The sequence below is a fragment of the Triticum aestivum genome, chromosome 7D (genome assembly GCF_018294505.1).
Source record: "Triticum aestivum cultivar Chinese Spring chromosome 7D, IWGSC CS RefSeq v2.1, whole genome shotgun sequence".
Classification (NCBI taxonomy): Eukaryota; Viridiplantae; Streptophyta; class Magnoliopsida; order Poales; family Poaceae; genus Triticum; species Triticum aestivum.
This window is the reverse complement of record NC_057814.1, coordinates 491,062,442-491,086,626: the sequence shown is the minus strand read 5'-3', so window position 1 is coordinate 491,086,626 and position 24,185 is coordinate 491,062,442. Positions and strand designations below refer to the sequence as shown.

At 48.2% G+C, this 24,185-nt stretch overlaps 1 protein-coding gene across 1 annotated transcript; it reads right to left on the bottom strand.

The window, feature by feature from the left end:
• Nucleotides 1–2,052: 2,052 nt before the first annotated feature.
• Nucleotides 2,053–4,657, bottom strand: LOC123169802 (protein NRT1/ PTR FAMILY 8.3). The gene is made up of 5 exons (XM_044587675.1): nt 4,383–4,657; nt 4,144–4,246; nt 3,821–4,038; nt 3,188–3,708; nt 2,053–3,034 (listed from the first exon to the last, which is right to left on the bottom strand). Exons 1-5 carry the CDS (start codon nt 4,434–4,436, stop codon nt 2,179–2,181), a joined length of 1,752 nt encoding a protein of 583 aa, XP_044443610.1. The 5' UTR covers nt 4,437–4,657; the 3' UTR covers nt 2,053–2,178.
• Between the last annotated feature and the right edge of the window lie 19,528 nt (nt 4,658–24,185).

The following is a 24,185-nucleotide window of genomic DNA, read 5'->3' as shown; positions in this document are numbered from 1 at the left end:
GATGGCCCCAATCCAACGTGGGGAAGGTGAACCGCAAACAGCCTAGAAAGCCTTTCATGCTTCACTACATGAGAGGAGATTAGTGCAATATTAGCTGGGTTACTTTATTTTGGATGTACCGTATGCATGTGTCACATCTTTTGTTCATTGTTTCTGATATAGCTTACTACTCATGCCAAGCGGTCTCGTGTCACATCTTTTGCTTTGAAAATTGTTGTTTGTTTCTATTAGTGTCACGTATGACCATTGGTTGTCAATCCTGTGATCATCGATGGCCCTATGGGCCTGTAGTGTTATGTACTTCAGCCTCGTTGTTGCTAGGCATTATGCTATTTATGATAATAGCGGGTAGAAGGCGCGGCGGCATGCTGCGCCCGTGCTGGAGGTTGTATGTGCATGTTTGTTATTTTTTATTTTAAGATGAGAGAAGGAATGACTATGGGTTTCAGGTCGAGCTGGTTGCAATGATATATATAGAGGAAGCCCTTTCATATAACAGTGGTGGCCATTGTCTGGTGGCTTGGGAGCAAGTGTGCAAGCCGTTCGAGTATGGTGGATTGGGTGTCCTGAACCTCAAGCTATTGGGCTATGCATTTCGGGCACGCTGGCTATGGATGCAGTGCACATCTGATTGCTGTTTTGCGGGCCTGCAGTCGGCCATGGAGCCTGAGGTGCAGGCTATTTTTGACTCGTCCATCAAGGTGACGCCGGGGGATGGTAAAAGGCTCTTTTTTGGATGGATTTTTGGCTCCACGGGCGTTCCATTCAATTTGAGACCCCGGAGCTATTCCTAGCGGTGAACGACGGTGCGCGGCGCACGCGAATGGTTCATGAGGCCTTGGCGGACCGCACTTGGATTAGACATCACAGGGGTGTTGACAGTTAGAGTGCTAACTCAATTCTTGATGCTCACGGACTTGCTTCTCGAGATGCACCTACTCCCTGAGATTCTGGATCACATAATCTGGAAGTGGACGCCGACTGAGGTATATTCTACGAGCTCAGCTTACCAGGTGTTCTTTGCTGGCCTCGAGAGGTTCCCGTACGGTCGGGCCCTTTGGAAGACTTGAGCTGCCAAGTGCAAGCTTCACTTCTGGCTAGCCATGAAGCGTCGGATTTGGACGGCCGACAGACACCTTTGACACGGCCTCCAGCCCCACGTCATGTGCCCATTATGCGAGCAGGAAGCTGAGATTGCAGACCACCTGGCACTTGGCTGTGTGTTTGCCAGGGAGGTGTGGCACTCTACCCTCGCACGATGCGGCCTCGGTCAGTTGGTGCCCACCATGGATGCAACTCTCATGGAGTGGTGGGCAGCCAGTCCTGCAATGATCCCGAAGGAGCGAAGGAAGGGTTTCGATTCGCTTGCCCTCCTCATCGTCTGGATGCTATGGAAGGAGGGTAATAGTCGCGTCTTCCAGCGGTCAGCGGTCGTTGCTAGAGAGCTTTGTCGTCGCAACAGTGATGAGGTTGAGTTATGGAAACTTTCTGGTGTGAAGGGGTTGTCGGACTTCTGGGGATAGTACCTTCTAGCATGTAGGGCGTTGTTGGGTGCCCCATGGTGTTAATGGCTGCCCACCATATGCTACCGTGGGATGGTTGTAACCGCGGCAAGCCGCCGGACTCTCTGTACTTCTATTTCTCTTCTTCTAACTAGTCAAAGTGTACGTGAAATGCACGTTAATTTGGAAGTATATTAAGTGCATACGGATATTAAGTAGGATATTATTTGCGTGCTATTATGTGATTAGCACTATACTTGGCATGAAATTAACTGCACGCTAAACGTGTTGAGCGCACGACATTGAAGCAGTCTAGGTCGTTGGATTGACATGATTTGATGAACGAGATTAATTGGATCTGCCCCTTTGGGTCTTTTTATATTGATATATAGATACATGGACGCGTAAAGCTTTTGCGCGTTCGAAAAAAACCCGGCTGAGAATAAGCGTTTTTCTTAGCTTATGTACATCATAAATTTAAATAAATCGCGAGCTTCTGTTAAACATGGCACAAAGCGTCACGGAACGCCACACTGATTATCTATCACTATGATGGAAGAGGCCAACTTTATTGTAATCATATAGAAAAGGATTTATACTTTAAACTCGTGTCAAGTGTTCACTCTTTAATGGCTACTCGCTCAAGATGCAGAGAGGTCCGGGGTCTTCCTCCTTTTCAAAAAGGAAGTGCCACTCTTTGGGGTGAAGAAGTTGTCTTCTCTCTACACCGCACGGAGTAGTGCACAAACTGCGCCAGGTTGAGTAAGCTGAGAGCAGCCACCATCCAGAAGAAATAGTCCAGATGCCCTTCGTTCAGGTTGTCCGGGATCCACCCAGGCGCCCCGCCACGCGTGGTGACCACCGCGACGACACCAAGCACAATCGTGTTGAAGTAAAACCCGGACGCGATCGAGAGCTGCGCGAACGCCGCACAGAGGCTCTTCATGGCGTGCGGGGCCTGGTCGTAGAAGAACTCCGTCATGCCGATGCCCGCGAAGACTCCCGCCGCGCCGTGCAGGACGTGCGACGGCGCCTGCCACAGGATGCTCATCGGCACCGGCACGTTCTGCCCGGCCAGGCCGCTGGCTCGCGCGACCGCCAGCCTCTTCGTCTCGAGCGCCGCCGAGTAGACCATGGTCAGCGCGGACAGCGCGAAGCCTATCCCGAGCCGCTGCGTCTGCGAGAAGCCCTTGCGGTTGCCGGTGCAGCGCCGGGCGAGCGGCACCAGCGTGGCCTCGTAGACGGGCACCCAGACGAGCACGCTGAAGACGCCGAAGACGGAGAGGGAGGCAGGTGGTATGGCGAACCCGCCGACACGGTTGTCCATGACCATCCCCTGCTCGATGAACGTCGACGACAGTTGGCCGGTGACGGCGTGGAAGATCACGAACGATGCCCAGACGGGGAACATCCGCAGCAGTATCTTGAGCTCTTGGACCTGTGTCACCGTGCATAGCTTCCACGAACTCGTCGGCGGCGCCACGCGTGTTTTGTCTGAGGGTGGCAGCATGATGGCAGCCTTGTCGAGGAATCTGAAGATTATAATCAGATAGTTGGCTCAATACAAATGAATTGTTTCCAAATGCACATTTAAACTACTGTTTATTTTGTTGCAATAATTGAAGTAAAGTACTCCCTACGATCCATATTAATGGTTGCTGATTTAGTATTGGAGGGAGTACTACCTGAATTGACTCGTATGCTGAATCGTGTGGCCTGATTCAGACGAACCGGTGAGCTCGTAGAAAAGGGAGACGTCATCGGGCAACTGCACACGCCACTTGCTGAGGGCCGCGACGACCACCTGGCAGAGGCTGGTGAACGGGCTCACTGTGGGTTCTCTAAACCTGTACACCCTCGAGCCACCAACAAACACTGCGAGGGCCAAGGCCAAGAGCGCCGTCGGGATCGCGAAACTGACCCCCCACCCGACATTGTCCTGCAGCCAGACAAGCACCGTGCTCGACAGGAGGGAGCTGAGGTTGATCATGAAGTAGTACCAGTTGAAGAAGGAGCCCTTCTTCGCCAGCTCCGCCGGGTTGGCGCTGTCGAACTGGTCGGCCCCGAAGGTCGACGTGCAGGGCTTGATGCCGCCGCCCCCGAGCGCGGCGAGGTAGAGCCCCGCGTAGACCATGGTGCGATGAACCTCGCCGCCGCTGGAGGAAGATGTTGGGGCTGATGCTGACACTGTGAGGACCAGCATCCCCTGACAGAATGAAGTGTTTATCACTATCAGAGTTGCAACTTGCAAGTATCATACTTACAATACAATCTGAAAACTAAGAGGTTTTTGATTGTTATCTTGTTGTACTACTTACAAGAATGTAGACTGGTAGTGAAGCAACCATTGTCCAGTATCTTCCTAGGTAAGTGTCGGCCAAGAAGGCTCCGATGAGCGGCGTGAGGAAGCTGGCGCCGACCCAGGCGGAGACATTTCTCGCGGCGGCGACTTTGCTTTCGTGGAGCACGGTGGTGAGATAGGTTACCAAGTTCCTTGAGACCGTGAAGAAGGCCACGCATTCGCAAAACTCAACACCTAGGATGCGTTCAAGTGGTGGATTAGCATAGTACTAGCATGTAAGAAGAGGACGAGATGGACAGGAGTAGTTTGCATGAATTGCTGTCTGAATTTTGATAGTACCTAAAATCATGTAGCATGCCCTCCAACGGCCTGTACTTCCTTTCAGAGCAGGGCGTTTGTTGATATCAACTGAGCCATCGCTGGTATATTCTGAACCTACATCCTGCAGCGCAGTACCAGAATATCTAAGTTGCAGAGAATCGAGAAGACCGAAATTACTCGTATTCTTCCTCCTAACTGAAGAGATTACTCTCATGATCATCTGCATGAGAGAAAAGAAGAGGAGGCGAGAGATTTACCTGAGGATTGGGTTGTACATTAAGCAGGGGCTTCTCCTCATCAAATGCTTCCATGGCTGTCTAGAAGATGGAGAAGGAGGGTTAGGCAAAGTGTTCAGCAGCTCACAGCAATTTGCAGGCAAGGCAAGCGCCTAAAAGCTAGTCTGTGTGATCTTTTCAAATCTCTGGTACAAGACTTTTAGGTGAGAGGGAGAGAGGTGGTACTGAGCAATGGAGAGAGAGAGAGAGAGAGAGCGCGCGCGCGCAACACGGATGGCGGATGCTTCGAGGGGCGATATCGCTCGCCCAACCAAAGGGCCGGCTTGGATTCAAAAAAAAAAGGCTGGCTTTATTCCCCTGTGTACTCACTCTGTTTTTTCTTAGTCTGCATATAAAATTTGGCCAAAGTCAAACTTTGTAAAATTTGACTAACATCATCTTAAAAAATATCAGCATTCACAATATGAAATCAATATTATCAGATGCACCATGAAATGTATTTTTATACTATATAGTTTTAGTATTGTAAATACTCATATTTTTTTTATAAATTTGATCAAACTTCGTGTAGTTTGACTCCGACCAAACTTTATATGCGGAGCCAAAAAGAACGGAGGGAGTACATACCAGGGCCCATGAAAAAATACTAGTTTTTAGATGTCAATCTTCTTAAAAAAACATTAGGGCATCTCCTAAAACTCATAAAACGACACATTGATGTCGGAGTTGACAATCCAACCATGCCCACATACATTTCAAACCGGATTAGAACAAAACCAGACAAATTTCATGTAAACATGCGGGAATTCACTTAAGTTCGGACATATTAATACATAAAACGAACGATATTTCGGTTCAACTAAAAATTAAAAAAAACAAGACTAACTTAGAGCGGACAGTGACCTTGTAGACGTGGCCGCTGTAAGGGCATATTTATCCCTAAGACATCTTGGTGATTGATGACAATGTTTTTGCGGACTAATCGTGTGCATTGAGTTTTTTCAGAGATTCATACTTGGGCACGAGACGATTCCCTCCCCTCGGAGTTTGAAGCGAAGACGGTGTAGTACTTTCGAATTAGTTTGGTGGACTAGTTTCGTAGGGATCACCGTACTATCAAGAGGAGGTCCGCTTTGGAAAGGCTAGGGTGGAATCATCACGTACACTTTCTTTGCACACCCTCCGAGCCTTTCCGCTTCATTGATGAGCTCGTTCCCCTCTCTCAGTGTGCCCTCTCTGGTCCCAGCGGTAGTACCGCGGGCCGGAGCGGTAGTACCGCTTGGGTGCTACAAGCGGCAGTACCGCTCCACAGCGGTAGTACCGCTGTAGCTCCCAGCCATAGTACCGCTGCGGCTTCATGCTAGTACCGCCTCGATTCGAGGGGTCTTTTTCCGTGTCGGGTTTTACGGTACTTGCCGCGGCAGTGGGGGGGGGGGGTAGTACCGCTCGTGTGCGGTAGTACCGCCCTGACCACCGCGGTAGTACCGCTCTGGGCCCAGCGGCAGTACCGCGGGAGGGAATGGTAGTACCGCTGGCCAAGCGGTAGTACCGCTCTCTGCGGGGCTGGAGTGGGGGGTAACGGTTGGATTGCTTCCCCCACTATAAAAGGGGGTCTTCTTCCCCAAAGTTGACTCACCTCTTCCCCCAAAAGCTCCATTGTTGCTCCAAGCTCCATTTTCGCCCGATCTCTCTCCCTAGCCAATCAAACTTGTTGATTTGCTCGGGATTGGTTGAGAAGGCCTCGATCTACACTTCCATCAAGAGAAATTTGATTCCCCCCACTTATCCCTAGCGGATCTTGTTACTCTTGGGTGTTTGAGCACCCTAGACGGTTGAGGTCACCGCGGAGCCATAGTCCATTGTGGTGAAGCTTTGTGGTGTCGTTGGGAGCCTCCAATTAAGTTGTGGAGATTGCCCCAACCTTGTTTGTAAAGGTCCGGTCGCCGCCTTCAAGGCCACCAATAGTGGAATCACGACATCTCGCATTGTGTGAGGGCGTGAGGAGAATACGGTGGCCCTAGTGGCTTCTTGGGGAGCACTGTGCCTCCACACCGCTCCAACGGAGACGTACTTCCCCTCAAAAGGAAGGAATTTCGGTAACACATCCTCGTCTTCACCGGCTCCACTCTTGGTTATCTCGTCCCTTTACTTTCACAAGCTTACTCGTGTTATATCTCTTATTTGCTTGCGTTCTTGTTGTCATTGCATCATATAGGTTGCTCACTTAGTTGCATATCTAGACAACCTATTTTGATGCAAAGTTTAATTTGGTAAAGAAAAGCTAAAAATTGTTAGTTGCCTATTCAACCCCCCTCTAATCAACTATATCGACCCTTTCAATTGGCATCAAAGCCTCGTCTCTTTATTAAGGACTTTACCATCCAAAGAGTATGGTTGACGTCGTAGACGGTGTGGTGGAGCACTCCGGTGTGAATCCGGTCTCGTCTACGGGAGATGGGGGAACCGCGGTCTCTCGTGAGGAATTCAATGTGGCGTTGGACACATTGAAAACCTCCATGACGACCGAGGTCGAAAGCATGTTTAATAAATTCTTAGAAGGGCTTAAACTTTCCACCGCACCGTTGAAAGTGGGTGATCCCGCTAACAAGGTGACGGATGCTACCTCCGACAAGGGGGAAGCTACTAGCGAGAAAGCTCCTTCTTCTAGTGGTAAAAATGGGACCAGCATCTTTGCCCATGTGGAACCTCCACCTGTCTATGGTGGACCGCTCCCTTCCACTCATTTGAATCATGTCGGCCCGGCCCCTAAGATTGAGAAGAATGTAGATTTTGATTCTTGGTTCTATCGTTTTAAGCGTCATTTAAATCATGTGAACACTAACCTTTGGAGAATCATTGAAGAAGGTTTTTATCCGCATGACCGAAGTAACTTCACTCCTAAAGAAGTTGTGGATCATCAATTCAATGAGAATGCTCTCTTCATCATCCAAGAAGCAATCCCACCAGAAGATCTTCCTCATCTCCGGCCCTACACCATGGCCAAAGATGCTTGGCTCCAAGTTGTTTCCCTCTATCGGGAAAGCGCAAGCATTCAACGCTCCAACTATGAAGTGGTGCAAGATGAAGCCGACGAGTTTGCAATGAAAGAAGATGAAGAACCTCGTGAGCTTTTTCGGAGAGTAACCAAACTCGCGGTCTCTCTCCGAGATCATGGAAGTAAGGACACGGATGACAATTGGATCAAGCGCAAATTCCTCAAGGCAATGATGCCCTACCACAAAGCCATGTCCTCCGTAATTCATCAAAGGCTGGACTTCCACACCTTGTCATCAAGTGAAGTGTTGGATGAGTTTGTTGCTATGAGCATCTTGGATAAGACTGCCGACAATGCGGTTCTTCGCTCTCAAAGAGTAAATAAGCCCAACCTTGCTCTAAAGGCCAAGTTTAGTATGGAGGAAGAGGATGAAGAGGAACAAGAGGAGGGCAACCTCAAAGATACGAAGTATGCCTATCATGAACACATGGCTCTTGCTTCAAGGCAATTTTGGAGCAAGAAGAACACAAGGCCAAACTTCAACAAGAGCAATTCAAGTGTAAGCAATGAGTGAGGACTTGCTTCAATTGTGGCAATGTGAGCCACTTTGTTGCGGAGTGCCCTTACGAGAAGAGGGAAGACAATGGTGGCAAGCTCATTAAAAAGGACAAGGTTAAGTCGTTCCCCAACAAGAGCAACTTCACCAAGAAGACTCCTCCCAAGGCATTGGTGGTACAAGAAGAGTACACGGATGTCTCTCTTCGACTCACCCAATGAGAACATCACCGCCCAGGTGTCTCATGGCTAAAGCCACCAACAAGGTAACCCCCAACATCAAAACTACCATCATTAATCATCCTGCTTCGACAGATAGCATTGATGAACATGAGGGGACAAATGTGGAGGAAAATGAGTTTGAGACCTTTATGGGTAAACTCAAGGGTAAATCCAAGAAGCACTTCGTTGCTCTCTTGGAACAACTTGGTGAAGCCAATGACATGATCGAGGCTCACGAAGATACCATCTCTAAGATGGAGGGGCATAGTCGTGACTATGCCGATGAGATTTCGGATCTTTCCAATGCTCTTGATGAAGAGCGTGGTCTTCGTTTGGCTCTTGAGGAGTCATACAACGATGATCATGCTAAGTTAAAGAAAGATCTTGATCATGCTCTTGTTGTGTCTCGTCTGCTAAATTTTGAGAAGGCAAAACTTGGGGTTGATCTTGCTAGACTTAAAGAGGAGTTTGACATTCTCGACAAGGCTCACAAAGTCTTGAAAGGTGTTCATGCTAGTCTCAAGGAGTCTCATGATCAACTCCAAGTAAAGCTAACTAAGGAGAAAGCCACCTTTCCTCATATGGTGTTAATTGATAATGCAAATGCTACTAACCCTTGTTGTGAGCATGTGCACCTTGTTGAGGAGAATGCTAAGTTGAATGAGCACCTTGAGAAAGGCCTTGTGTCATGCATACAAGGTGAGAAGAACCTCAACAATCTTTTGAGAAACCAAAAGGAAGTTGTGGCCAAGGAGGGGATTGGGTTCGCACCCAAGCCCAAGAACAAGAAGAAGAATGACAAGACCAAACGACCTCCTCCTCTCAAGCAAACTTTTGTGAAGGAGGGAGAGGGTGCTTCCAAGGAGAAGAAGAACAATGCGAAGGGTGACGGTGTCAAGAAGGGCAATACCACCCCATCCAACAAAGCCGGCGACTTTAATCCTTCTTATGTGTTATGTCGTGCTAGTGATGGGCATGTTTATGCCAAATTTGTTGGTTCTCCTCATGAGTATATTGAATGGTCCATTTGGGTTCCTAAGACCCTTGTTACTAACATCAAAGGACCCATTACAAAATGGGTACCTAAAACCAAGCATTGATCTCTTGTAGGTGTTTGCTTCCGGTGGGGGATCATGGTTGCTCGATAGTGGAGCTACAAATCATATAACCGGAAGCAAGGACTTGGTGGTGCACATGCACAAGATTCCATCTATGCCCACCAATGTCGAGTGGGGTGATGCCTCGTCTTCTAAGGTATTGGGACTCGGCAAAGTTTTCATTTCTCATGATCTCACGATCGAGAAGGTCATGCTAGTTGAGTCCCTTGCATACAATTTACTTTCCGTTCGTCAACTTGCTATCATGGGCTTTGCCACTTTCTTTGATATTGATACTGTGGCCCTCTTGTGGAGCAAGACTCTTAAAGTAGCCTTTGTTGGGCATGTCGAGAACGGTCTCTATGTGATTAACTTTTCAGAGCGACCCACTAAGACCGCTGAAAGAACATGCGGTGCCCCCATGTTTGGTTTTGGTAATTGATGACAATCTCTATGGTCTAATGGTTGCCTTGAGTTATATTTGAAGGATTTGTCCATAGGCATTTCTTGAAGTCCATGTGTTGCTTTCAAGGAGTTTATGTGGTGACCAAGGTGTTATTAAGGAATTATCCAAAGATTGGTCATGTGAGAGTTGAGCTTATTGCAAGCATGTCTTGGAGAAGAAGATTGTGTGATCATTCATGTATATCTTCAAGAAATCATCCAAATGAAGAGAGTTGAAAAGATTTAAGGTTGATCAAGACTAAGTCAAGAGTGAATCAACTTGATCAACTCACAAAGCGTAGAAGATGTACCGAGAGGGATCAAGCGATCCCATGGTGTGGTAAGCATTGTCAATTACGCTTTGTGTACTAACCCATGATCTTCGTGAGAGTTCTTTGTGGGCTTAGGTTGCGGTGTGCAAGTTCAAGTGAAGCATCATGAAGAGATCAAATGCTTGAAGCTTGCCATCCATTGTGGTGACAATGGACTTGTGAAGATGTTGCGGTGTGCAAGTTCAAGTGAAGCATCATGAAGAGATCAAATGCTTGAAGCTTGCCATCCATTGTGGTGACAATGGACTTGTGAAGATGTGTGGAAGGGTGGCTCACCCATAGTGGAGTATGGGGGAGCAATCAACTAGTCTTCATCGAGCCAACGCAATCAAGAAAGGTGGTCCATCTTTAGGGAGTCAAGATCGTCATCATCTAGCTCAAGTGGACCATGTGCAAGGCAAAGGTTTGCTCTTGATAGGTTTTCTATTTTACCGGTCTCATGATGGTAGTTGGGAGACCGGGTTATAGGATCGATTGCCGTACTATCAAGGGGGGCTCTCGATGAGTAGCTTGATCGTGTCGTTCATAGAGAGCTCAAACCATTGCATCCTTGCATCATCTTTATTGGTTCTTGTTTGGTTCTTCTCTTTGGGAGTTTTGGAGCTTATGGTCATCTTGATGACAAGCTCGATTTCATCGAAAACGGAGTTCACTCACATCTTCTATGATGTTTTCGATGTTGGAGGTTATGCCGGTTCTTCTCGGTTGGAGGTTTCACTCCTCTATTTGATGCTACTCGTCGTCTTGTATCCAACAAGCTTGAGTTTGCTCAATTCGAAGCTCATATGCAGAAGTTATGGCAGTTTTGGTTTCTCGTGGAGTATACTTGTTTTCGTGGAAGTGTGCCCTCTCTGGTCCCAGCGGTAGTACCGCGGGCCGGAGCGGTAGTACCGCTTGGGTGCTACAAGCGGCAGTACCGCTCCACAGCGGTAGTACCGCTGTAGCCCCCAGCCGTAGTACCGCTGCGGCTTCGTGCTAGTACCGCCTCGATTTGAGGGGTCTTTTTCCGTGTCGGGTTTTGCGGTACTAGCCGCGGCAGTGGGGGCAGTAGTACCGCCCGTGTGCGGTAGTACCGCCCTGACCACCGCGGTAGTACCGCTCTGGGCCCAGCGGCAGTACCTCGAGGGGGAGCGGTAGTACCGCTGGCCAAGCGGTAGTACCGCTCTCTGCGGGGCTGAAGTGGGGGGTAACGGTTGGATTGTTCCCCCCACTATATAAGGGGGTCTTCTTCCCCATTCTACCTTACCTCTTGAGCTCGTGTTCTTCCTCCATTGTTGACCTTCTTCGAGCTTGCTAACTCTCAATCCCTCCATGGATTCTTGCTAGTTTTTGAGGGAAAAGAGAGAGGAGATCTAGATCCACATTTCCACCAATCACTTTGTCCTCTGTGTGAGGGGAACCCCTTGGATCTAGATCTTGGAGTTCTTGGTGTTCTCCTTCTTGTTCTTCCTCTCATTTTCCTCCCTAGCATTAGTTGCTTCGGTGGGATTTGAGAGAGAAGGACTTGGGCACTCCGTGTGCCCTTGCCATTGCATTTGGTGCATCGGTTTGAGTTCTCCACGGTGATACGTGGAAGTTACAAGTTGAGAAGCTTATTACTCTTGGGTGCTTGGGCGCCCTAGACGGTTGGTGGTGTTCGGAGCTCAATCATTGTGGTGTAAAGCTCCGGGCAAGCGTCGGGGTCTCCAATTAGGTTGTGGAGATCGCCCCGAGCAATTTGACGGGTTCCGGTGACCGCCCCCAAGGGTTGCCGAAGTGTACGGGTTCGGTGACCGCCCCCAAGGGTTGCCATTTCTACGGGTTCGGTGACCGCCCTCAAGGGTCCCTTAGTGGAATCACGGCATCTTGCATTGTGCGAGGGCGTGAGGAGATTACGGTGGCCCTAGTGGCTTCTTGGGGAGCATTGTGCCTCCACACCGCTCCAAACGGAGATTAGCATCCGCAAGGGTGTGAACTTCGGGATACATCGTCGTCTCCGCGTGCCTCGGTTATCTCTTACCCGAACCCTTTACTTATGCACTTTACTTTGTGATAGCCATATTGTTTCTTGTCATATATCTTGCTATCACTTAGTTGTTTATCTTGCTTAGCATAAGTTGTTGGTGCACATAGGTGAGCCTAGTTGTTGTAGGTTTTGTGCTTGTCAAATTAACCGCTAGGTTTATTCCGCATTTGTTCAAGCCTAAACCGTAATTATTTTAAAGCGCCTATTCACCCCCCTCTAGGCGACATCCACGATCTTTCAACCGCGACATGCCTAATGGCTAAAGTTGACGTGGGATGGCTTTGGCATCGCCGTTTAGCCCATGTCAATATGAGATCTTTGCAAAGTCTTCTCAAGGGGGACCATGTCCGTGGACTAACGAACGTTAGTTTTGCTAAAGATCGTGCTTGCAGTGCTTGTATCGAAGGAAAGCTTCGTGAGAAGGCTCACCCTCCCACGACTCTCATTTACTCGAAGAGGCCTTTGGAGCTCCTTCATTTGGATCTCTTTGGACCTCCATCCTTTGATAGTCTTGGGGGTAGAAAGTATTGCTTGGTAATTGTGGATGACTATTCAAGATACACTTGGGTGTATTTCTTCAAGAGGAAAAGTGAGACCCAACAAACCGTCATTGACTTTGCAAATGAAGCCCAACGTCAACACAATGCAAAGATCTTGACATTAAGAAGAAGTGACAACGGCACCGAGTTCAAGAACTACACCTTGGATGAGTTTCTTAGTGATGAGGGGATCAAGCATCAATATTCCGCACCTTACACCCATCAACAAAACGGTGTTGCGGAGAGGAAGAATCGGACGTTGATGGATGCCGCAAGGACCATGATGGTGGAGTTCAAGTCTCCATACAACTTTTGGGCCGAAGCCATCAACACCGCGTGTCATGCATCCAATCGGCTCTACCTCCGCAAAGGCTTGAACAAGACTCCATATGAGATACTCACCGGTAACAAGCCCAACCTCAAGTACTTTCAGGTGTTCGGGTGTAAGTGTTTCATTCTCAAGAAAGGTGTTCGATTGTCTAAATTTGAGGCTAGAGCATATGAGGGCATATTTGTTGGTTATGCTACAAACTCTCATGCTTACCGTGTCCTCAATAAATCCACGGGACTTATTGAGGAGACGTGTAACGTGGAGTTTGATGAGAATAACGGCTCCCAAGTGGAGCAAAGTGGCACTTGTGATGTAGGTGATGAAATTCCTCCTCAAGCCATAAGAAGAATGGGTGTTGGTTTTATCCTACCCATTGAGGAACCCCTTGTGGCCGAAGGAGAAGGACAATGCTCCACTCAAGTGGAGCCATCACCAACCCAAGGCCCACACGCTTCTGAAGAACAAAGTGAAGGCCCTCAACCTCATGAACAAGACCAAGGGCAAAATCATGATCAAGACGGTGGAGACACACCAAGTGATGACCAAGGTCAAGTTCTCTCCTCCGAGCAAGTTCAAGATCAAGAACAAGCTCAAGACGGCGCTCAAGATGATCAAGTGACCGCTCCTCAACTCACCTCCGAGGAGGAATTGGAGCGTCGTGCCGCCAAGATTGCTTCCAAGCTCTCCACCAAGGGTCATCTCATGAAGAATGTACTTGGAAGCATTCAAAAGGGGGTAAGCACTCGTAGACAATTGGCAAACTATTGTGAACATCACGCGTTTGTCTCTTGTGTGGAACCCCAAAAGGTATATGAAGCTCTCGAAGATCCGGATTGGCTCAATGCCATGCATGAAGAACTCAACAACTTCGAGTACAACAAGGTGTGGAGATTAGTGCCAAGGCCAACGGGGAACCACAATGTCATTGGAACGAAGTGGATATTCAAGAACAAGCAAGATGCTCATGGGACCATCATCCGCAACAAGGCACGATTGGTGGCACAAGGCTACTCCCAAGTCGAGGGTATCGACTACGGTGAAACCTTTGCTCCCGTTGCTCGCCTTGAATCTATTCGTTTGTTGATTGCTTATGCTTCTCATCACAACTTTAAGTTGCAACAAATGGATGTGAAGAGTGCTTTTCTTAATGGACCTATTAATGAGTTGGTGTATGTCAAACAACCCCCCGGGTTCGAGGATCCCTACTTTCCCGATCATGTGTATCAACTCGATAAGGCACTCTATGGCCTTAAACAAGCCCCACGTGCGTGGTATGACCACCTTACCGAGTTGTTACAAGATCGTGGGTTTGAAGTTGGGCTAATCGACCCCACTCTTTTTACTAAGAAGGTCAAAGGGGAGTTGTTTGTGTGCCAACTATATGTTGATGACATTATCTTTGGTTCCCCTAACAAAGCTTTCAATGAGGAATTTGCCGCACTCATGACCTCAAAGTTCAAGATGTCTTCCATGGGAGAGTTGAAGTTCTTTCTCGGTTTCGAAGTAAAGCAAAGAAGAGAAGGAACCTTCATCAACCAAGCCAAATACACTCAAGACATGCTCAAGAGATTCAAGCTAAGTGATGTCAAGCCGGCGTCCACTCCAATGCCCACCAAGTGCCAACTTGACATCGATCCCAATGGTAAAGCAGTGGATCAAAAGGTATATCGCTCCATGATTGGTTCATTACTTTACCTTTGTGCATCTAGACCAGATATCATGTTGAGTGTGGGAATTTGTGCACGGTTTCAAGCCGCACCTAAGGAAAGCCACTTTGTGGCGGTCAAGCGAATCTTTCGATATTTGGCTCATACCCCAAACTTTGGCTTATGGTACCCAAGAGGAGCAAACTTCAAGCTTGTAGGTTATTCGGACTCCGATTGGGCGGGAGACAAAGTGGATAGGAAGTCCACTTCCGGAGGGTGTCAATTTCTTGGTTGCTCGTTGGTAAGTTGGTCTTCTAAAAAGCAAAGTTGTGTGTCTCTCTCGTCCACCGAAGCGGAGTATGTGGCGGCCGGGAGTTGTTGTGCACAACTCTTATGGATGAGGCAAACTTTAAAGGATTACGGTGTCATTTGTGACAAAGTGCCTCTTTGGTGTGACAATGAAAGTGCCATCAAGATTTCTCTCAACCCGGTGCAACACTTCAAGACGAAGCATATTGAGATTCGGTATCACTTCATCCGGGATCATATTAGGCGAGGGGAGATCGAGCTCAACTATGTCAACACTCATGATAACCTTGCAGATATTTTCACGAAGCCATTGGATGAAGCAAGATTTCGCGAGTTAAGGCATGAGCTAAATATCATTGATTCGAGCAATGTTGCTTGAGCACTTGCACTCCCCACCATACTCAACTTGTTATCTTGTTTAGGTGAGGCATAGACATAGGGGGAGTGTTTTTCTCTTAATGAACTCTCCCTCCCCTTATTATGCATAAATTGATCAACTCTTTCACATTAGCCATTTTTTATGGTACTTGTGCTTCAAAGACGAGTTTTGGTCATGGGCCCAAGGATAATTCTTCGCGGTGCCATACCAATTGACTCAAACATAGGTGGCCTCGGCCACCGCCCTCTCTTGTAGAGGTGTGGTGTTCTTGTCCTCGTGCTGATGCTTTTGTTGCTGTGTGTTTTGCTCTCTTTTCTTGCCGTTTGCTTCTCTCTTCTTTTGAGCTAAGCCTCTGTGTCTAGTCTGTGGAGTATTGGCTGGGCGGTACTACCGCTGGTGGTGCGCGGTACTACCGCTTATATGGACAAGCGGTACTACCGCCCACCCGAGCGGTACTACCGCTGGGGGGCGGGATCAGGGGGTTATGTCGGGGCAGGGGGAGGTTTCTCCTCCTCCATACCCATTCGCACCACCCCTTCGTCCCTCTCCCTCTCTCCAGCGACTCCTCACCACGGGAGGGCTCCGGCGGGCCGCCGTCTCCGGGCCATCCCTCTCCATTCCCTTCGGTGGAGTCGATCCCCACCTCGTCCTCTTGCCATGGATGCCGGTATTGCCCTCGTTCTTTCTCTCTTTTTGTCTAGTTCTCAGATCTAGTGTTTTGGGGCAATAGTGGTTGCATCTCTAGATTTTTGGCTAAATCTCGGCTTGAGTAGTTTGGAGAAGGCGTCTAGACTATGTGGATTAAGTTTTGGTAGGATTATTTTTGAATTTGGCAGTCCGGTAGTGCCGGATCTGACCACGGCAGTAGGAACCGCCGGTTCCCCGTCTTGCGCGGTACTACCGCTCCCGCTGGGGCGGTACTACCGCTTGGGCGGTACTGCCGCCTATGGCCAGCGGTACTACCGCTGTCTGCCAGATTCCATCATTCCCTACCTTTGTTTGATCCATGTTGTTTTGTTTGGAGGCTTACGCTTTTTCTTTCGTGTTGGTTTTCTGTTCGTGTGTTTGGTTCCAGGTGATGAACATCCTGAGCAGCAAGTCCGCCGTGTCAACCCCGGGCGTTCAACGTCAAAGCGGTACCGCACATCTGAGTCTGCTGGTGGTTCCTCCAGTGCTCCACCGCCGCCAGTGGGTGCTTCCTCAAGTGCTAATCCTCAACGTCAGAAGAAACTTGCCAACAGGCCGAAGCCAAGGGCCAAGACTGTGACTGAGATGTCTGCAAAGGAGTTCTGGGCAAAGCGTCGCCGCAACCCCTATGCGGAAGACCAAGAACCCAGTTTGGTCAACCGCCCGTTCTGGAACCGCTTTCAGTTTGCCATCTACTTTGATGTGATCAAGGCCAAGAAGAATCTCTTTGTTAATGTTCGCTCCATCGACACGGATGCCATGGAGAAGGATCCCGAATACTTTGGTGAAGCTCTTCAGATGTGTACTCAGCTCAACATTCTCAGAATCATGCAGTTCAACAAGGACTTTGATGCAGATTTGGTGGCTCAGTTCTTTGCTACTGTCCATCTTGGAACTGATGAAGAAAGGACTCTGACCTGGATGAAAATGGCAAGTTACTGTCTGTCAGTGGAAGGCCTTCATGGAGTTACTTCATGTGGAAGATCGCGGGCTTGAGACTCCTGTTGGCTTTCGCCCTCACCACAACGTCAACTCCACTCACAAGCAAGCCCTCTGGCCCTACTGCACTGTGAAGGTTCACCCTGTGACTAAGAAGGAGACCTATGAGTTGTCCGCCTACCTGTACATCCTTCATCGTATCTTTCGAGAGGCCCTCTTTCCTCGCACCGGGAATCTAGATATGGTTCACTCCTATCTCGTGGATATGCTTCTCTTCTGCCAGTGTGAGAAGGAAGAAAACACTGGCGAGTCCCTAGACATCTCTCATGTTATTGTTGGAAATATGCCCTAGAGGCAATAATAAATGGTTATTATTATATTTCTTTGTTCATGGTAATTGTCTATTATTCATGCTATAATTGTATTGTCCGGAAATCGTGATACATGTGTGAATACATAGACCACAACCTGTCCCTAGTAAGCCTCTAGTTGACTAGCTCGTTGATCAACAGATAGTCACGGTTTCCTGACTATGGACATTGGATGTCGTTGATAACGGGATCACATCATTAGGAGAATGGTGTGATGGACAAGACCCAATCCTAAGCATAGCATAAAAGATCGTGTAGTTTCGTTTGCTAGAGCTTTTCCAATGTCAAGTATCTTTTCCTTAGACCATGAGATCGTGCAACTCCCGGATACCGTAGGAGTGCTTTGGGTGTGCCAAACGTCACAACGTAACTGGGTGACTATAAAGGTGCACTACGGGTATCTCCGAAAGTGTCTGTTGGGTTGGCACGGATCGAGACTGGGATTTGTCACTCCGTGTGACGGAGAGGTATCTCTGGGCCCACTCGGTAATGCATCATCATAATGAGCTCAATGTGACTAAGGCGTTAGTCACGGGATCATGCATTGCGGTACGAGTAAAGAGACTTGCCGGTAACGAGATTGAACAAGGTATTGGGATACCGACGATCGAATCTCGGGCAAGTAACATACCGATTGACAAAGGGAATTGCATACGGGATTGATTGAATCCTCGACACCGTGGTTCATCCGATGAGATCATCGTGGAACATGTGGGAGCCAACATGGGTATCCAGATCCCACTGTTGGTTATTGACCGGAGAGGCGTCTCGGTCATGTCTGCATGTCTCCCGAACCCGTAGGGTCTACACACTTAAGGTCCGGTGACGCTAGGGTTGTAGAGATATATGTATGCGGAAACCCGAAAGTTGTTCGGAGTCCCGGATGAGATCCCGGACGTCACGAGAGGTTCCGGAATGGTCCGGAGGTGAAGAATTATATATAGGAAGTCCAGTTTCGGCCACCGGGAAAGTTTCGGGGTTATCGGTATTGTACCGGGACCACCGGAAGGGTCCCGGGGGTCCACCGGGTGGGGCCACCTGTCCCGGAGGGCCCCGTGGGCTGAAAGTGGAAGGGAACCAGCCCCTAGTGGGCTGGGGCGCCCCCCTTGGGCCTCCCCCCCATGCGCCTAGGGTTGGGAACCCTAGGGGGGAGTTCCCCCTTGCCTTGGGGGGCAAGGCACCCCTTCCCCCACTTGGCCGCCGCCCCCCCTGGATCTGATCTCCAGGGGCCGGTGCCCCCCCAGGGGGCCTATATAAAGGGGGGAGGGAGGGCAGCAAACAACAGCCTTGGGCGCCTCCCTCCTCCCCTGCAACACCTCTCTCTCTCTCTCTCTCGTAGAAGCTCGGCGTAGCCCTGCGGAGACCCGCTACATCCACCACCACGCCGTCGTGCTGCTGGATCTCCATCAACCTCTCCTTCCCCCTTGCTGGATCAAGAAGGAGGAGACGTCGCTGCACCGTACGTGTGTTGAACGCGGAGGTGCCGTCCGTTCGGCACTCGGTCATCGGTGATTTGGATCACGGCGAGTACGACTCCGTCATCCACGTTCATTGGAACGCTTCCGCTCGCGATCTACAAGGGTATGTAGATGCACTCCTTTCCCCTCGTTGCTAGTAGACTCCATAGATGCATCTTGGTGAGCGTAGGAAAATTTTAAATTATGCTACGATTCCCAACAGTGGCATCATGAGCCAGGCCTATGCGTAGTTACTATGCACGAGTAGAACACAAAGCAGTTGTGGGCGTTGAGTTTGCCAATTCTTCTTGCCGCTACTAGTCGTTTCTTGTTTCGGCGGCATTGTAGGATGAAGCGGCCCGGACCGACCTTACACGTACGCTTACGTGAGACAGGTTCCACCGACTGACATGCACTAGTTGCATAAGGTGGCTAGCGGGTGTCTGTCTCTCCTACTTTAGTCGGAACGGATTCGATGAAAAGGGTCCTTATGAAGGGTAAATAGAAATTGGCAAATCACGTTGTGGTCATACGTAGGTAAGAAACGTTCTTGCTAGAAACCTACAAACCACGTAAAAAACTTGCAACAACAATTAGAGGACGTCTAACTTGTTTTTGCAGCAAGTGCTATGTGATGTGATATGGCCAGAAGATGTGATGAATGATATATGTGATGTATGAGATTGATCATATTCTTGTAATAGGAATCACGACTTGCATGTCGATGAGTATGACAACCGGCAGGAGCCATAGGAGTTGTCTTTATTATTTTGTATGACCTGCGTGTCATTGAATAACGCCATGTAAATTACTTTACTTTGTTGCTAAACGCGTTAGCCATAGAAGTAGAAGTAATCGTTGGCGTGACGACTTCATGAAGACACAATGATGGAGATCATGATGATGGAGATCATGGTGTCATGCCGGTGACGAAGATGATCATGGTGCCCCGAAGATGGAGATCAAAGGAGCATGATGATATTGGCCATATCATGTCACTATTTGATTGCATGTGATGTTTATCATGTTTTTGCATCTTATTTGCTTAGAACGACGGTAGTAAGTAAGATGATCCCTTATAATAATTTCAAGAAAGTGTTCACCCTAACTGTGCACCGTTGCGAAGGTTCGTTGTTTCGAAGCACCACGTGATGATCGGGTGTGATAGATTCTAACGTTCGCATACAACGGGTGTTGACGAGCCTAGCATGTACAGACATGGCCTCGGAACACACGCAATACACTTAGGTTGACTTGACGAGCCTAGCATGTACAGACATGGCCTCGGAACACGGAGGACCGAAAGGTCGAGCATGAGTCGTATAGAAGATACGATCAACATGGAGATGTTCACCGATCTTGACTAGTCCGTCTCACGTGATGATCGGACACGGCCTAGTTAACTCGGATCATGTTTCACTTAGATGACTAGAGGGATGTCTATCTGAGTGGGAGTTCATTAAATAATTTGATTAGATGAACTTAATTATCATGAACTTAGTCTAAAATCTTTACACTATGTCTTGTAGATCAAATGGCCCAACGTTGTCCTCAATTTCAACGCGTTCCTAGAGAAAACCAAGCTGAAAGATGATGGCAGCAACTATACGGACTGGGTCCGGAACCTGAGGATCATCCTCATAGTAGCCAAGAAAGATTATGTCTTAGAAGCACCGCTAGGTGATGCACCAATCCCAGAGAACCAAGACGTTATGAACGCTTGGCAGCAGCGTGCTGATGATTACTCCCTCGTTCAGTGCGGCATGCTTTACAGCTTAGAACCGGGTCTCCAAAAGCGTTTTGAGAAACATGGAGCATATGAGATGTTCGAGGAGCTGAAACTGGTTTTTCAAGCTCATGCCCGGGTCGAGAGATATGATGTCTCCGACAAGTTCTTCAGCTGTAAAATGGAGGAGAACAGTTCTGTTAGTGAGCACATACTCAGAATGTCTGGGTTGCACAACCGCTTGTCTCAGCTGGGAGTTAATCTCCCGGATGACGCGGTCATTGACAGAATCCTCCAGTCGCTTCCACCAAGCTACAAGAGCTTTGTGATGAACTTCAATATGCAGGGGATGGAAAAGACCATTCCTGAGGTATATTCAATGCTGAAATCAGCTGAGGTAGAGATCAGAAAAGAACATCAAGTGTTGATGGTGAATAAAACCACTAAGTTCAAGAAGGGCAAGGGTAAGAAGAACTTCAAGAAGGACGGCAAGGGAGTTGCCGCGCCCGGTAAACCAGTTACTGGGAAGAAGTCAAAGAATGGACCCAAGCCCGAGACTGAGTGCTTTTATTGCAAGGGAAGTGGTCACTGGAAGCGGAACTGCCCCAAATACTTAGCGGACAAGAAGAAGGCCGGCAACACCCAAGGTATATGTGATATACATGTAATTGATGTGTACCTTACCAGTACTCGTAGTAGCTCCTGGGTATTTGATACCGGTGCGGTTGCTCATATTTGTAACTCAAAACAGGAACTACGGAATAAACGGAGACTGGCGAAGGACGAGGTGACGATGCGCGTCGGGAATGGTTCCAAGGTCGATGTGATCGCCGTCGGCACGCTACCTCTGCATCTACCTACGGGATTAGTTTTAAACCTCAATAATTGTTATTTAGTGCCAGCTTTGAGCATGAACATTGTATCTGGATCTCGTTTAATTCGAGATGGCTACTCATTTAAATCCGAGAATAATGGTTGTTCTATTTATTTGAGAGATATGTTTTATGGTCATGCCCCGCTGGTCAATGGTTTATTTTTGATGAATCTCGAACGTGATGTTACACATGTTCATAGTGTGAATACCAAAAGATGTAAAGTTGATAACGATAGTCCCACATACTTGTGGCACTGCCGCCTTGGTCACATTGGTGTCAAGCGCATGAAGAAGCTCCATGCAGATGGACTTTTGGAGTCTCTTGATTACGAATCATTTGACACGTGCGAACCATGCCTCATGGGTAAGATGACCAAGACTCCGTTCTCCGGAACAATGGAGCGAGCAACCAACTTATTGGAAATCATACATACCGATGTGTGCGGTCCAATGAGTGTTGAGGCTCGCGGAGGATATCGTTATGTTCTCACTCTCACTGATGATTTAAGTAGATATGGGTATGTCTACCTAATGAAACACAAGTCTGAAACCTTTGAAAAGTTCAAGGAATTTCAGAGTGAGGTTGAGAATCAACGTGACAGGAAAATAAAATTCTTACGATCAGATCGTGGTGGAGAATATTTAAGTCACGAGTTTGGTGCACACTTAAGGAAATGTGGAATAGTTTCACAACTCACGCCGCCTGGAACACCTCAGAGAAATGGTGTGTCCGAACGTCGTAATCGCACTCTATTGGATATGGTGCGATCTATGATGTCTCTTACCGATTTACCGCTCTCATTTTGGGGTTATGCTTTAGAGACTGCCGCATTCACTTTAAATAGGGCTCCGTCAAAATCCGTTGAGACGACACCGTATGAATTATGGTTTGGGAAGAAACCTAAGCTGTCGTTTCTAAAAGTTTGGGGATGCGATGCTTATGTCAAGAAACTTCAACCTGAAAAGCTCGAACCCAAGTCGGAAAAATGCGTCTTCATAGGATACCCTAAGGAAACTATTGGGTATACCTTCTACCTCAGATCCGAAGGCAAGATCTTCGTTGCCAAGAACGGGTCCTTTCTAGAGAAGGAGTTTCTCTCGAAAGAATTGAGTGGGAGGAAAGTGGAACTTGATGAGGTGATAGTCACCCCTTCCGAACCGGAAAGTAGCGCAGCGCGGGAAAATGTTCCTGTGGTGCCTACACCGACTGGGGAGGAAGTTAATGATGATGATCATGAAGCTTCGGATCAAGTTGCCACTGAACTTCGTAGGTCCACAAGGACACGTTCCGCACCAGAGTGGTACGGCAACCCTGTCCTTGGAAATCATGTTGTTAGACAACGGTGAACCTTCGAACTATGAAGAAGCGATGGCGGGCCCGGATTCCGACAAATGGCTAGAAGCCATGAAATCCGAGATAGAATCCATGTATGAAAACAAAGTATGGACTTTGACTGACTTGCCCGATGAGCGGCGAGCCATAGAAAACAAATGGATCTTTAAGAAGAAGACGGACGCGGATGGTAATGTGACCATCTACAAAGCTCGACTTGTCGCTAAGGGTTATCGACAAGTTCAAGGGGTTGACTACGATGAGACTTTCTCACCCGTAGCGAAGCTGAAGTCCGTCCGAATCATGTTAGCAATTGCCGCATACTATGATTATGAGATATGGCAGATGGACGTCAAAACGGCATTCCTTAACGGCTTCCTTAAGGAAGAGTTGTATATGATGCAGCCGGAAGGTTTTGTCGATCCTAAGAATGCTAACAAAGTATGCAAGCTCCAGCGCTCAATCTATGGGCTGGTGCAAGCATCTCGGAGTTGGAACATTCGCTTTGATGAGATGATCAAAGCGTTTGGGTTTACACAGACTTATGGAGAAGCCTGTGTTTACAAGAAAGTGAGTGGGAGCTCTGTAGCATTTCTCATATTATATGTGGATGACATATTATTGATGGGAAATGATATAGAATTCTTGGAAAGTATAAAGGCCTATTTGAATAAGTGTTTTTCAATGAAGGACCTTGGAGAAGCTGCTTATATATTAGGCATCAAGATCTATAGAGATAGATCAAGACGCCTCATTGGTCTTTCACAGAGTACATACCTTGACAAGATATTGAAGAAGTTCAATATGGATCAGTCCAAGAAGGGGTTCTTGCCTGTATTGCAAGGTGTGCAATTGAGCACGGCTCAATGCCCGACCACGGCAGAAGATATAGAAAGATGAGTGTCATCCCCTATGCCTCGGCCATAGGGTCTATTATGTATGCCATGCTGTGTACCAGACCTGATGTAAACCTTGCCGTAAGTTTGGTAGGAAGGTACCAAAGTAATCCCGGCAAGGAACACTGGACAGCGGTCAAGAATATCCTGAAGTACCTGAAGAGGACTAAGGATATGTTTCTCGTTTATGGAGGTGACGAAGAGCTCGTCGTAAAGGGTTACGTCGACGCTAGCTTCGACACAGATCTGGATGACTCGAAGTCACAGACCGGATACGTGTATATTTTGAATGGAGGAGCAGTAAGCTGGTGCAGTTGCAAGCAAAGCGTCGTGGCGGGATCTACATGTGAAGCGGAGTACATGGCAGCCTCGGAGGCAGCACAGGAAGCAGTCTGGATGAAGGAGTTCATTACCGACCTAGGGGTGATTCCCAATGCGTCGGGCCCAATGACTCTCTTCTGTGACAACACTGGAGCTATTGCCCTTGCGAAGGAGCCCAGGTTTCACAGGAAGACCAGGCATATCAAGCGTCGCTTCAACTCCATTCGTGAAAGTGTTCAAAATGGAGACATAGATATTTGTAAAGTACATACGGACCTGAATGTAGCAGATCCGTTGACTAAACCTCTCCCTAGGGCAAAACATGATCAACACCAGGACGCAATGGGTGTTCGATTCATCACAATG

What these genes read in the sequence shown, in the direction of transcription:
- LOC123169802 (XM_044587675.1), bottom strand. Translation starts at nt 4,436, where the DNA reads ATGGAAGCATTTGATGAGGAGAAGCCCCTGCTTAATGTACAACCCAAT. An exon ending in GGCATGCTACATGATTTTAG is followed by an intron (nt 4,039 to 4,143) that starts GTACTATCAAAA and finishes AACGCATCCTAG; the next exon opens with GTGTTGAGTTTTGCGAATGC. An exon ending in CACTACCAGTCTACATTCTT is followed by an intron (nt 3,709 to 3,820) that starts GTAAGTAGTACA and finishes TCATTCTGTCAG; the next exon opens with GGGATGCTGGTCCTCACAGT.